Source organism: Anolis sagrei, chromosome 1 (genome assembly GCF_037176765.1).
Source record: "Anolis sagrei isolate rAnoSag1 chromosome 1, rAnoSag1.mat, whole genome shotgun sequence".
Taxonomy (NCBI): Eukaryota; Metazoa; Chordata; class Lepidosauria; order Squamata; family Dactyloidae; genus Anolis; species Anolis sagrei.
Genome location: NC_090021.1, coordinates 1,820,431 through 1,834,735, shown reverse-complemented (window position 1 = coordinate 1,834,735; position 14,305 = coordinate 1,820,431). Strand labels below are relative to the sequence as shown.

The following is a 14,305-nucleotide window of genomic DNA, read 5'->3' as shown; positions in this document are numbered from 1 at the left end:
CTCTGCATTGACTTCCTTTGCTGAGACTGACTGAAAAATGGCCCCTTCCCTCCAAAAAAAACCCAGAGAGGGGCGGGACCAGGGATCCTAACTATAATAGACAGGTGGCTTGCCCTATAATTGCAAACTATAACAGGAAGCCACCCTGCTGCAAAATCCCAAGCCTGGGATTGCAAACCAACATTTAATCCAAAGCAAATAAATTTGGAGCTCCTGGAACAGCTGTTCCAGAACTGGATGGGTTTAGAGACTCGCTTTGCCATCAGCATCCCCCCCCCCACACACACACACACCCCAAAAAAAGAGGTCTCTGATACTCACGCCTCATGGACGCAGAGTGGGCTCAGCTCCTGGAAGTCTCTGCAGGGAGGAAACCATCATCATCATCATCATCATCATCATCAATAATACAATAATAACATCCCACCCCTTTCCCCAAACTGGGAGTCAATGCCACTTGCAAATTCAGGCAAATTCAAAATAGCCAATTTTGAATTTGCCTGATATTAAACCAGGCTAAAGCAAGAGCAAGCATGGGCCAACCTGGGCCTTCCCTCCAGGTGTTTTGGACTTCAACTCCCACAATTCCTAACAGCCTACCACTTAAGCTGCTAAGGAGGGAAAGGAAGGGGCCTGAGGCCATTAGGAATTGTGGGAGTTGTAGTCCAAAACAGCTGGAGAGAGGGCCCAAGTTGGCCCATGCCTGATCTACAATGTTAAGACCTGCCTACAAACATTATATTGCACTATATTCAGTTTTTGGTCTCTATTACCCCAACTTTAATTGTTTACACTACTAAAAATATTGGAAATTATGTGTTTCTTCTATGTTGTTTACATCTATTAATCATGTATCCTTTCATGGAGCATGTAAAAATCAGTTGGTGAGTGTGTTAACTGAAAAATGCAAAGCCTGAAGCTGATTGGTTGGTCCACGCTCAGGGAGCTAGCTGAGCCTGGGAGTTTTGGCAACACTTACATTTTTAGGATTGAGCTGTGAAGGTTGTCTGTCGCCTGTGGCTTGTGATAGCATTTATGCCACTGTTTTGCAAACAACTAACAGTCATAAGGTGCATCTACACCAGGCATGGGCCAACTTGGGCCTTCCCTCCATGTGTTTTGGACTTCAACTCCCACAATTCCTAAGAGCCTACCATTTAAGCTGCTGGGTGGAGGGGGAAGGGGCCTGAGGCCATTAGGAATTGTGGGAGTTGAAGTCCAAAACAGCTGTAGGGAGGGCCCAAGTTGGCCCATGCCTGATCTACAACGTTAAGACCTGCCTACAAACATTATATTGCATTACATTCAGTTTTTATTTATTTATTTATTATTTATTTATTTACTTTGCTTATATACCGCTGTTCTCAGCCCGGGGGCGACTCACAGTGGTGTGCAACATAGAAAGAACAAAATTCAAGACACAGTATAAAAACAATTCACAATCCAGCATTATACAAAAACATCGTCATTACTACGGAAACCATTCAGCGCCGTCTCATTGTCCAAACCACAATCCAGTATCCTTTTCCGTTGTTCCATTCCTATAGTCATTACCAATCATTGCACTTCTTGTTCGAACGCCTTCTTGAACAACCAAGTCTTTAATTTCCTACGGAATATCATCAGGGAAGGTGCCAGTCTGATGTCTACGGGAAGGGTGTTCCACAGCCGAGGAGCCACCACCGAGAAGGCCCTATCTCTCGTCCCCGCCAGCCGTGCTTGTGAAGCCGGCAGGATCGAGAGCAGGGCCTCCCCGGAAGATCTCAAAGTCCTGGTGGGCTCATAGGTCGAGATGCGGTCGGATAGGTATCTTGGGCCGGAACCGTTTAAGGCTGGCCATTTTTGGTCTCTATTACCCCAACTTTCATTGTTTACACTACTAAAAAGTTTGGAAAGTCTGTGTTTCTTCTATGTTGTTTAAATCTATTAATCATGTATCCTTTCTTGGAGCATGTAAAAATCAGTTGGTGAATGTGTTAACTGAAAATGCAAGGCACAAAGCTAATTGGTTACGCTACGCTCAGGAAGCTAGCTGAGCCTGGGAGTTTTGGCAACAGTTACATTTTTAGGTTTGAACTGTGCAGGTTGTCTGTCACCTGTGGCTCACGATAACATTTCTGCCAATGTTGTGCAACAACTAACAGTCATAAGGTGCATCTATACCATACAAATGACAGCCCCCCTATGACATTGTATTGCTCATAAAGAGACAATGAGTCAACTTCCTTGTCACCTGTGTTGCATTTTGCTTTGATATAAAAACTTTGCCATCTCTTGGCCCTTGTACTTGCAGGCTCCGAATGCAAAGTGACAGGCCCTCTATGATGTTGGAGGAGGCACTCCTTGGTGTCCATGCGCTGTGTCTGTCGCCTGTGGCTCTCAATAGCATTTATGCCAAAGTTTTGCAAACAACTAACAATCAGGTGCATCCCTCCAGGTGTTTTGGACTTCAACTCCCACAATTCCTAACAGCCTACCACTTAAGCTGATGAGGGGGGAAAGGAAGGGGCCTGAGGCCATTAGGAATTGTGGGAGGTAAAGTCCAAAACACCTGTAGGAAAGACCCAAGTTGGCCCATGCCTGGTGTAGATGCACCTTATGACTGTTAGTTGTTTGCAAAACAGTGGCATAAATGCTACTGCAAAACAGTGGCATAAATTCACCAACTGATTTTTCATGCTCCAAGAAAGGAGACATGAAAAAACACAGACTTTCCAAAACTTTTAGTAGTGTAAACAATGAAAGTTGGGGTAATAGAGACCAAAAACTGAATGTAATGCAAGATAATGTTTGTAGGCAGGTCTTAGCATTGTAGATCAGGCATGGGCCAGCTTGGGCCCTCCCTCCAGCTGTTTTGGACTACAACTCCCACAATTCCTAATGGCCTCAGGCCCCTTCCTTTACCCCCCTCATCACCTTAAGTGTGGGAGTTGAAGATCAAAACACCTGGAGGGATGCACCTTATGACTGTTAGTTGTGTGCAAAACAGTGCCATAAATGTATTGTCGAAGGCTTTCATGGCTGGAATCACTAGGTTCTTGTGGGTTTTTTCGGGCTATAGAGCCATGTTCTAGAGGCATTTCTCCTGACGTTTCGCCTGCATCTATGGCAAGCTTCCTCAGAGGTTGTGAGGTCTCACAACCTCTGAGGAAGCTTGCCATAGATGCAGGCGAAACGTCAGGAGAAATGCCTCTAGAACATGGCTCTATAGCCCGAAAAAACCCACATGAACCTAGTGCCATAAATGCTATCGAGAGCCACAGGCGACAGACACAGTGCATGGACACCAAGGAGTGTTTCCAACGTCATGGAGGGCCTGTCACTTTGCATTCGGAGCCTGCAAGTACAAGGGCCAAGCGATGGCAAAGTTTTTATATCAAAGCAAAATGCAACAAGGAAGTTGACTCATTGTCCCTTTATGAGCAATACACAACAACAAAAGCAGGAGCATAACAACAACAGGTAAGTGGATCTGTTCTCGCTGAGCAATCTTCGGAGCCAATTGCACCCCCCAGATGTTGAGCTTTTCTGTCGTGTATTAATCCCTGTTAAAGCTGCCAACACTTCCCCGTTCCTCTCACTAATAACGGCTTCCCACAGAGTCCTGTGCGTCAGATGGAGCCTACTGTTGACCTAGAAAATCCATCTGATATTTGATATTTCTTTATCTTGCGTAACCCTCTTAAGATGGAGAGGCAGAGCTCCAAAGGATTTGTGGCTGGATGCTTGTGGTCGAACCCTTGCCCACCGCTGGCTCTTGGTTGCTTTGACGCGGAAAACTGGCCAGATGTGGACACCGCAGCAGCACCAGCAACTGGCCAAAGGCCACAAAAGGAAGCCGGGCGTTTGCCTTGGCCGGCCTTCCATCTCCTCCAAAGACTCCCAACTTGTGAGTGACACCGTCTCATCCCAGGATTTGGGGCTCTAATGCTCTTAAAGCACCAAGTGCTGCTTACAGCTAATGCCGGCGTCGACTGTCAGGCTCAGGAAATGCTGCTTTGCTTTGTTTGGCACATGCGGATGCTGGCTTCTCTTAAGTATGTGCACCGGAATGGGGCCAAACAAGAGAACTGAAGCAAGCATTGTGTCTCGCATTCAGGAGATGCGCTGGATCCAGAGAATGCAATGCAAAGCATAGGTCCGTTCCAGCCCAGAGCAACAATGCAATGCACACTGGACAATAACACTATGTTGCTACACATAACAGAATTGGAAGAGAACCACAAAGGCAATCCAGTCCATCCCTATTCTGCCAGGCAGGAAAAGCACAATCAAAGCCTTCCTGACAGATCCAGCCTCTCCTTGAAAACCTCCAAAGAAGGAAACTCCATTGCAACCCCAGGCAGCTACATATTCCACTTTCAAACAGCCCATACCATCAGGAAGTTCATTTTAATGTTTAGGTGGAATCTCAACCACACCCCCCCCCCCCCCCCCACAATTTGAATCCATGGCTCCATTGTGTCCCTGTTCTAACCTGGTCAGATTCTGAATGCTTGGAAGATGAGGAAGGAGATGCTGGGACAGATTCAGAGGGGGATGGAAGTGGCCTGGAGAGAGTTGTTTTGGAATCTCCTGGCAGTTCTCATGAGACTGGTGAGAACAATATCAGTTTTCATGAGAATCTGTCAGAAGTGCTGGCTGAGAGAAATGTGGGAGATGAATGCTTGTCCAGATCCAGGTGCTTGGAACTTCAGAGACAGAGTGTACAACAGAGACAGACTCATTTTTCCCAGAGCCTTAGAGATAAGGAGAGGGAAGCAGGTGTGTAAGAAATTGGGAGGGATAGCCAAGACTCCAGAGGACAGGAGCAGGATTCAAAACAATCTTGACAGATTAGAGATGATGGGCCAAAACTAACAAAAAGAAGTTCAACAGGGACAAATGCAAGATACTCCACTTTGGCAGGAAAAACGAAATGCAAAGAGACAGAATGGGGGACGATGCCTGGCTCGAGAGCAGGACGTGTGAAAAAGATCTTGGAGTCCTCGTGGACAACAAGTTAAACATGAGAAAACAATGTGATGTGGTGGCAAAAAAAGCCAATGGGATTTTGGCCTGCATCAATAGGAGCATAGTGTCTAGGTCCAAGGAAGTAACGCTACCCCTCTTTTCTGCTTTGGTTAGACTACATCTGGAATATTGTGTCCAATTCTGGGCACCACAATTCAAGAGAGATATTGACAAGCTGGAATGTGTCCAGAGGAGGGCGACTAAAATGATCAAGGGTCTGGAGAACAAGCCCTATGAGGAGCGGCTTAAAAAGCTGGACATGTTTAGCCTGAAGAAGAGAAGGCTGAGAGGAGATATGAGAGCCATGGATAGGTATGTGAGAGAAAGCCACAGGGAGGAGGAGGGAGCAAGCTTGTTTTCTGCTTCCCTGGAGACTAGGACGCAATGGAACAATGGCTTCAAACTACAAGAGAGGAGATTCCATCTGAACATGAGGAAGAACTTCCTGACTGTGAGAGCCGTTCAGCAGTGGAACTCTCTGGCCTGGAGTGTGGTGGAGGCTCCTTCTTTGGAGGCTTTTAAACAGAGGCTGGATGGCCATCTGTCAGGGGTGATTTGAATGCCATATTCCTGCTTCTTGGCAGAATGGGGTTGGACTGCATGGCCCAGGAGGTCTCTTCCAATTCTTTGATTCTAGGATTCTATGAAATGATGTCATGGGAGGGATTGAGGCCCTGGTGAGAACAGTATCAGTTCTCATGAGAATCTGTCAGAAGTGTTGGCTGAGAGAAATGTGGGAGATGAATGTTTTGTCCAGATCCAGGTGCTTGGAACTTCAGAGGCAGAGTGTACAACAGAGACAGACTCACTTTTCCCAGAGGCTTAGAGATAAGGAGAGGGAAGCAGGTGTGTCAGAAATGATGTCACGGGAGGGACTGAGGCCTTCTAAAATGGTTGCTGCTGGTACGATCCTTTACGAGAGCAACATTGTATTCAAGTGAACAGCTCTCAGTTCTTGGTCCTACAGTTTTGGAATTCATGTATTCAAGTTTCTAAGTTGTTCCTGTTTGTAGTTCATGTGTGGCATTGATTGCCTGCCTTGGATTGATACTCTCAAATAGAATCAAAGAGTTGGAAGAGACCTCATGGGCCATCCAGTCCAACCCCATTCTGCCAAGAAGCAGGAATAGTGCATTCAAATCACCCCTGACAGATGGCCATCCAGCCTCTGTTTCAAAGCTTCCAAAGAAGGAGCCTCCACCACACTATAGGGCAGAGAGTTCCACTACTGAACGGCTCTCACAGTAAGGAATTTCTTCCTAATGTTCAGATGGAATCTCCTTTCTTGTAGTTTGAAGCCATTGCTCAGTGTCCTAGTCTCCAGGGAAACAGAAAACAAGCTTGCTCCCTCCTCCTCCCTGTGGTTTCCTCTCACATATTTATGCATGGCTATCATATCTCCTCTCAGCCTTCTCTTCTTCAGGCTAAACATGCCCAGCTCTTTAAGCCACTCCTCATGGGGCTTGTTCTCCAGACCCTGGATCATTTGCGTCGCCCTCCTCTGGACACATTGGATTGATACTCTCATGTTTATGGATATATCTGTGGATTGACTGTGGAGACCATATTTGAAAGGATTTTGGACTCTCGGATATCTTGGAAATACCTTTTGGGACTTTGATTCTCTTTGCTTATTTGTTACATACTTTTCTCTAAATAAACATTTACTTTCTGGATTGTGGTTTGTGGGGGAAAGGTGTTTCAGGGCTCTAGCACAACACTCCTGGTCTCCAGAGCAAAAAGAAAACAAAGCATGTCACCTCCTCAATGGGACATCCTTTCCAATATTTACGCATAGTTTTTTAGGTCCCCTTCTCCCATCCTTCTCTTCTCCAAGTTAAACATTCCCCATAGCTCCACAAGCCAGTCCTCAGTGGAATTCACAGTTTCCAGACCTTTGGCCCTTTTGGTGGCCCTTATCCGGACACCCCCCACCTTCTCCATCTCCCCCTTGGCTTGCTTTGACCAGAACTGGACAGATGAATAGTATTCCAGGTGAAGAGGTCTGCCTAGAGAAGAACAGACGCTTCCTACTTACTCCTTGGAGACGGCGATGCAGGTGACCTCCTCCAGCGCCCGGCAGCTGGCCGTCCGGCGGATGTTGCTGCAGCCAAGAAAAAGCAGAAAGGCAGAGAGAGAGAGAGAGTGGGGAGGGGAATACATTTAATTACTTATTTATTATCCAAACTTATATACCGCCACTCCCCTAGGGCTCGGAGCAGCTTACAAGAACAGACTAAAATCTAAAACAATTTAAAAAACAGCAATATCAAAGATCAAAAGCCTGTCGAAATAGATATGTCTTACATGCCCTGCGGAAAGCTGATAAGTCCCGCAAGGCACGGACTTCAGGTGGCAGAGTATTCCAGAGTGATGGTGCCACTGCTGTGAAGGCTCTGCGCCTGGTTGCTGTTAGGCGCAAGGTCTTGACACTGGGGACTTCCAATAGCTCTTGGTCCTCAGAATGGAGGGATCTCTGGGGTTGGGAGGGGGAGAGGCGGTCCCTCAGGTACATCGGCCCCAGACCATGCAAGGCCTTAAAGGTGAGTCCCATCCCATTGAAAGTGATCCGGTGCTCAATGGGTAACCAATGCAGCTGCAGGAAGATTGGGGTGATGTGGCATCTCATTGGAATTCCCTTCTGAATTTTGTACCAACTTGAGCTTCCGGATCACCAACAGAGGAAGGCCAATGTTGAGGGCATTACAGTAGTCCAGTCTTGAGATGACCGCAGCCTGGATGACCGTAGCGAGGTCGTCCCTGGACAGGGAGGGGGCCAGCCGTCTAGCCTGCCGCAGGTGAAAGAAGGTGGTTCTGCTCACGGCGGAGAGAGACCTGGGCCTCCATCGTCAGCAGAGGGTCCAAGAGGACTCCCAGACTCTTGACCAACGAGGACGGGCGTAGCACCTCGCCATCCAGGGTAGGCCGCTGGATGTCCCCACTGCCCGGTCGACCCAGCCATAGGATCTCCGTCTTTGCCGGATTCACCCTCAACCTGCTGGCACGCAGCCATCCAGTCACGGCCTCCAGGCACTGATGGAAACTATCAGGTACAGAGTCTGGACGGCCTTCCATCTTCAGCACCAGCTGAGTGTCATCGGCATACTGATAACACTCAAGCCCAAAACCTCGAACCAGCTGAGCAAGTGGTCGCATAGAGATGTTAAACCACAGAGGGGAGAGAATGGCCCCCTGAGGAGGAACCCCACAAGAGAGAGAGAGGGGACCTCTCGGAGAACAGGCATCCCCTCTCCACTCGCTGTCCACGGTTCTGAAGAAAGGAGGACAGCCCTGACTCCAGCAACAGCAAGGTGGTGGGTCAAAAGGTTGTGGTCAACTGTGTCCAATGCTGCTGTGAGATCCAATAACACAAGCAGCGCTGACCCACCCTGGTCAAGCTGGCATCGAAGGTGGTCATGATGGAGACCAGCACAGTCTCTGTCCCGTGCCCCGCACGGAAGCCGGACTGGAGGGTGAAGAGCCTGGGCCTCCCATGACAAGTCTCAATCATAGAATCCTAGAATCCTAGAGTTGGAAGAGACCTCCTGGGCCATCATCCAGTCCAACCCCATTCTGCCAAGAAGCAGGAATGTTGCATTCAAATCACCCCTGGCAGATGGCCATCCAGCCTCTGCTTAAAAGCTTCCAAAGAAGGAGCCTCCACCACGCTCCGGGGCAGAGAGTTCCACTGCTGAACGGCTCTCACAGTCAGGAAGTTCTTCCTCATGTTCAGGTGGAATCTCCTCTCTTGTAGTTGGAAGCCATTGTTCCCTTGCGTCCTAGTCTCCAGGGAAGCAGAAAACAAGCTTGCTCCCTCCTCCTCCCTGTGGCTTCCTCTCACATATTTATACATGGCTATCATATCCCCTCTCAGCCTTCTCTTCTTCAGGCTAAACATGCCCAGCTCCTTAAGCCGCTCCTCATGGGGCTTGTTCTCCAGACCCTTGATCATTTGAGTCGCCCTCCTCTGGACACATTCCAGCTTGTCAATATCTCTCTTGAATTGTGGTGCCCAGAATTGGACACAATATTCCAGGTAAAGTGGTCTAACCAAGGCAGAATAGAGCATGGGTAGCATTACTTCCCTAGATCTAGACACTAGGCTCCTATTGATGCAGGCCAAATCCCCCAAACGGTCACAGTCCTGAGAGCAGAGGAGCAAGTGTCCCCCACCCCCTCTCCCCCATCCCTCCTTCTGGCCCCTCAAACAGCTCACCGGATGAGGGAGAGCTCCCCAAAGTGGTCCCCGCCCTTGAGGATGCGGATGTGCTTCTCCTGGCCTTCCACGTTCATGGTCACGTCAACCTGTGGGAGAAGAAAGTGGGGGGGGGGGGGAGAAGATAGTGTTGGAAATGGCAACCTTCTACAAGCCCCCTATACTAGTTATTCATTACGTATATAATTCAGATTGCTTACTGTATTGTATATATATGTGTGTGTTGGTATGCAGTTTTCCTTAACTCTTTGTTGTGGGAGGGACTGCAGAGCATGTAATCAGATCTGGGATTGTTCAGGACTCAGACTCTATTTGGGAAACAGTATGCTTTCAGATGCCAGTAGAGGCAGAATCCTTAAGAAGCTCCATTGGACTTTCAGACTAGACAGAGACTCTGTTAGATTCTGAGATCAGAGAGATGCTATACGGACTAAAAGCTGGAGTGGACTCAGTCTCTTATTGCAAGGAACACCATCGCAAGGCTGGTTCGGAAGGGGTTTCTTGCTGGTAGGAGCTGGGGGGCAGGTGAAAGTGTGTGTGATGGCGCGAGTGGTGCCACCTATGTATAGAACTGTTAGTTGCAAGGTTTAAACTGTTGTATCATGCTTAATCCTGCCCCTTTTTCCCTGTTTATGTATAGTTGTATGGATTGGTTACTTATAGCTGTCAATCAGTACTGTTTGACTCCACCTCTTCCTGCAGGAGGGGAGTGCTTCCTTTCTTTTCATTCTGCCATCAGAGTTTGTACCAGATGGACGTGAGTAAGAGACTTGACTCTAAAAGACCCTGATTTAAGTTACCTCTTAGCACCAGTTCTGGGGTTTTTTACCCCTGGGACTCATGCTTTATGTCCAGATCGTCCTGGACAATTATTGAGGAGACCCAAGCGCCTTCAAACAGGTTTTTTTGGCACCAAAGGAAGATCCCGAGTCTTCAAAACATAGGCCATCTGAACTGGGATTGTGGTTTGCCCCGGCATTCACAGCCATTGAGGAAAGAGGAAACTTGGTGAGGCTTCAACCTCCTTGGACCCAGGACTAACTGAGACTGTAATGTATATTTTCCTTCACCCCTCTGAAGTTTTCCAGCTCATTGCTTTAAAGAAATGACTTTGTGATCAATAAAACTTATTTTGAGTTATTTACAGCATTTTGGGTTTTTGGGAGTTCCAGTTTCCTAAAGGAGGGCAAGAAGCAATCCCTTGGGGGAAAGATGCCACGTCCATCCCTCCTTCATTAAGAATAATAGCCCCCAAGCGCAATGGCACAGTGTGTGTGTGTAGGTCTCCAAACCTGATTCCTGGGAGGGGCAGGTGAATTGGGGAGGGGTCCTTGTCTGTTTACTCACCTGTCCGCAAAGGATGTAATAGAAGGTCCGGGCCTCGTCCCCTTCCTGGATGATGAGCTCACCTGGGGCAAAGGTGCGCTGGGAGAGGGAGAGAGACAGGTGTCACATTGATGCAATAAGGAAAATAGGCCGTCCCTAAGTTACAAACAAGAGAGGTTCTGCAGGCCTTTCTTAAGCTGAATTTGTATGTAAGTCAGGACAGGGCCATTTATTAGGTGAAACTCCAGCCATATAGATAGATAGATAGATAGATAGATAGATAGGCTTTAGCACATCTATTTATTTATTTATTTGTATTTACAGCTTTTCTCTTCCGCCCTTCTCCTCACCCCGCAGGGGACTCAGGGCGGATTACAGTGTACACATATATGGCAAACACTCAATGCCAATGTTTGACATACAAACATATACAGACATAGACAGAGGCTATTTAACTTTTTCTGGCCGCCAGGGGAGCTGTCGCTTTCATCGTCCATCTGCGACGCTGATGAAGCACTTCCGCATTCCCCGCATGCTTCCCCACTGGAGTCTTCTTTATGGCCTCATAAATCAGTTAATTTAGCCTCCTCACACTTTAAGGTGGTACCTAATTTTCCTACTTGACAGATGCAACTGTCTTTCGGGTTGCAAAGGTCAACAACAGGCTACACAATTGGTTGGAAACCCACTCCAACTCGGACTGGCTTCGAACTCATGACTTTTTTGGTCAGAGTGATCTTAATGCAGCTGACACTCAACCAGCTGCGCCACAATCTCGGATCTGGTAAATCACCAGCTATGATAAGATCTACCAACTGAAAGGTTGCCAGTTTGAAGCCCCAGGATGGTGTGAGCACCTAACTGTCAGCCCAGCTCACTGTTTACCTAAGCAGTTGGAAAACGGCTTGAGCTGTAAGTAGAGAAATTAGGTACCGCTGGATTTGAATACAACCTCCAAGGCGCCAAAACGCTGGATGTCAACACAACATACCTCTGTATTGTTGAAAGCTTTCACGGCCGCAATCACTGGGTTGTTGTAGTTTTTTTCAGCCTATATGGCCATGTTCTAGAACATGGCCATATAGCCCGAAAAAACCTACAACAACACAACACACCTCCTTTCTGTTCAGTCTTTCTCTATCCTAACTGTCCAAAACGGCATTGAGTGTTAGTCGTGTATGTGTACTGTGATCCACCATGAGTCCCCTTGGGGAGATAGAACAAAACATAAATAAAGTGTTGTTGTTGTTGTTATTAATATATATAATCATAGACTCCTAGAGTGTGAAGGGACCTCCCAAGGTCATCTAGTCCAACCCCCTTTCTTCTGCCATGCAGGAAAAGCACCCTTCCCCATGCTATCCAAAGCATGCTATCTATCTATCTATCTATCTATCTATCTATCTATCTATCTCACAGAGATTTAGACGACATAGGGAAGGTTAGCACCCTTCTGGGTTTGCTTTGCTGTCTGCGCAGCAAAGATTCCACCTCACTTTCTGTCCCTGTAATCATAGAATCAAAGAGTTGGAAGAGACCTCCTGGGCCATCCAGTCCAACCCCATTCTGCCAAGAAGCAGGAATGTTGCATTCAAATCACCCCTGACAGATGACCATCCAGACTCTGTTCAAAAGCTTCCAAAGAAGGAGCCTCCACCACACTCCCTCCGGGGCAGGGAGTTCCACTGCTGAACGGCTCTCACAGTCAGGAAGTTCTTCCTCATGTTCAGGTGGAATCTCCTCTCTTGTAGTTTGAAGCCATTTTTCCATTGCGTCCTAGTCTCCAGGGAAGCAGAAAGGAAGCTTGCTCCCTCCTTTCTATGACTTTCTCTCACATATTTATACATGGCCATCATCATGTCTCAGCCTTCTCTTCTTCAGGCTAAACATGCCCAGCTCCTTAAGCTGCTCCTCATAGGGCTTGTTCTCCAGACCCTTGATCTGCTCCCTCCTCCCTGTGGCTTCCTTTCACATATTTATACATGGCTATCATATCTCCTCTCAGCCTTCTCTTCTTCAGCTAAACATGCCCAGCTCCTTAAGCCACTCCTCATAGGGCTTGTTCTCCAGACCCTTGATCTGCTCCCTCCTCCCTGTGGCTTCCTTTCACATATTTATACATGGCTATCATATCTCCTCTCAGCCTTCTCTTCTTCAGGCTAAACATGCCCAGTTCCCTAAGCCGCTCCTCATAGGGCTTGTTCTCCAGACCCTTGATCTGCTGCCTCCTCCCTGTGGCTTCCTCTCACATATTTATACATGTCTATCATATCTCCTCTCAGCCTTCTCTTCTTCAGCTAAACATGCCCAGCTCCTTAAGCCGCTCCTCATAGGGCTTGTTCTCCAGACCCTTGATCATTTTAGTCGCCCTCCTCTGGACAAATTCCAGCTTAGAGTCAATATCTCTCTTGATCATTGGGCTTTGGCTTGTTGTGGAAGCAAGGTTTGGAGATATAGCTCCAGTGGATGCTTGTAACTCAAGGACTGCCTGTATTGGGATACTGGGATGGGGATTCAGGAGGGTCCCTTTCGACCCCGGTCCCATGCATGCACCTCCTGTTACCTCTTCTGCAGAATCCAGCAGCTGGGACAGGGCTGCGTCCGACAGACCTTGCAGGGGCTTCACCCTGGTTGGGGAATGAGAAAAGGGGGCAAGAAGAAGTAGCGGGGAGAGGTGCATAAAATAGTCCTGCTGATCCAAGAACAAAAACTGTGTTGCATATTGTGGGTAAGAGGTCACTCACCATGATCATCAGCAATATTAATATCCCTCTTTCATAACAACACTCAAAGTGCCTCATCACACGAGAGCTGAAAGAGTATGCATCCCACCTGACAGCCTAGATTTGCTTCCTCCTGCAGGATTCTGGGGCTTGCAATTAAATGAGACCTAGAACTTCTCTGGCTCCTCCACCATCAACTCCGCTGGACCAGCCACATTGTCCGAATGCCCAACCACCGTCTCCCAAAGCACTTGCTCTACTCCGAACTCAAGAAAACAGAATGTTGGTGGACAGGAAAAGAGATTGTAAGATGGGCTCAAAGCCAACCTCAAAAACTGTGGCATAGACACCGAGAACCGGGAAGCCCTGGTCCTTGAGTGCTCCAGCTGGAAGTCAGCTGTGACCAGCAGTGCTGCAGAATTCAAAGACGCACGAATGGAGGGCGAAAGAGAAAAACGTGCCAAGAGGAAGGTGCGTCAAGCCAACCCTGACCAGGACCGCCTTCCGTCTGGAAACCAGTGAACTCACTGTGGGTCAAGAATAGGGCTCCACAGCCACCTACGGACACCACATCTGGAAGACAATCATCCTTGAGCTACGAGGGATCGCCTGAGTAAGTAAGGACCTCTTTGGCTGAGCATTTTAAAAGCCTCTCTCAACTACAAGCCCCAGAATCCTGTAAAAAGAAGCAGCCACAGAATTTCAGATAGGATGCATACTGGCGTGTTGTGCGGTTTCCAATGTGTTCTAGCAGCATTTTCTCCTGACGTTTCGCCTGCATCTGTGGCTGGAATCTTCAGATGGGGTGTCTACTCTCTGCCCACTCTTTCAGCTTGAGTGTGATATCGGCGTGGCTTGGTCTGGATCTACACTGCCATATAATCCAATGCCATGTAGTCAATGCATTCAGAAGCTGGACGATACGGCAGTGTAGACGGGACCAAGGTTGCTTTTTTGGATGGCACAATGCATTCCTCCTCCTCCAGTCTCCTGCCAGGATCAAGGATGTGACTGATCCTGCTGACAG

The 14,305-nt window shown here is 47.9% G+C and overlaps 1 protein-coding gene across 2 annotated transcripts in view; it reads right to left on the bottom strand.

Annotated features, from left to right (window-relative positions):
- Positions 1-14,305, bottom strand: part of LOC132780148 (cGMP-dependent protein kinase 1-like) — a 71,078-nt gene that overhangs the window by 27,897 nt on the left and 28,876 nt on the right. For both annotated transcript variants that reach the window (XM_067470517.1, XM_067470536.1), the window contains 5 exons: positions 13,119-13,182; positions 10,577-10,654; positions 9,230-9,318; positions 7,052-7,117; positions 322-360 (listed from right to left, as the gene is read on the bottom strand). In XM_067470517.1, coding sequence (XP_067326618.1) covers positions 322-360; positions 7,052-7,117; positions 9,230-9,318; positions 10,577-10,654; positions 13,119-13,182 — 336 coding nt within the window. The remainder of the gene's footprint in view (positions 1-321; positions 361-7,051; positions 7,118-9,229; positions 9,319-10,576; positions 10,655-13,118; positions 13,183-14,305) is intronic.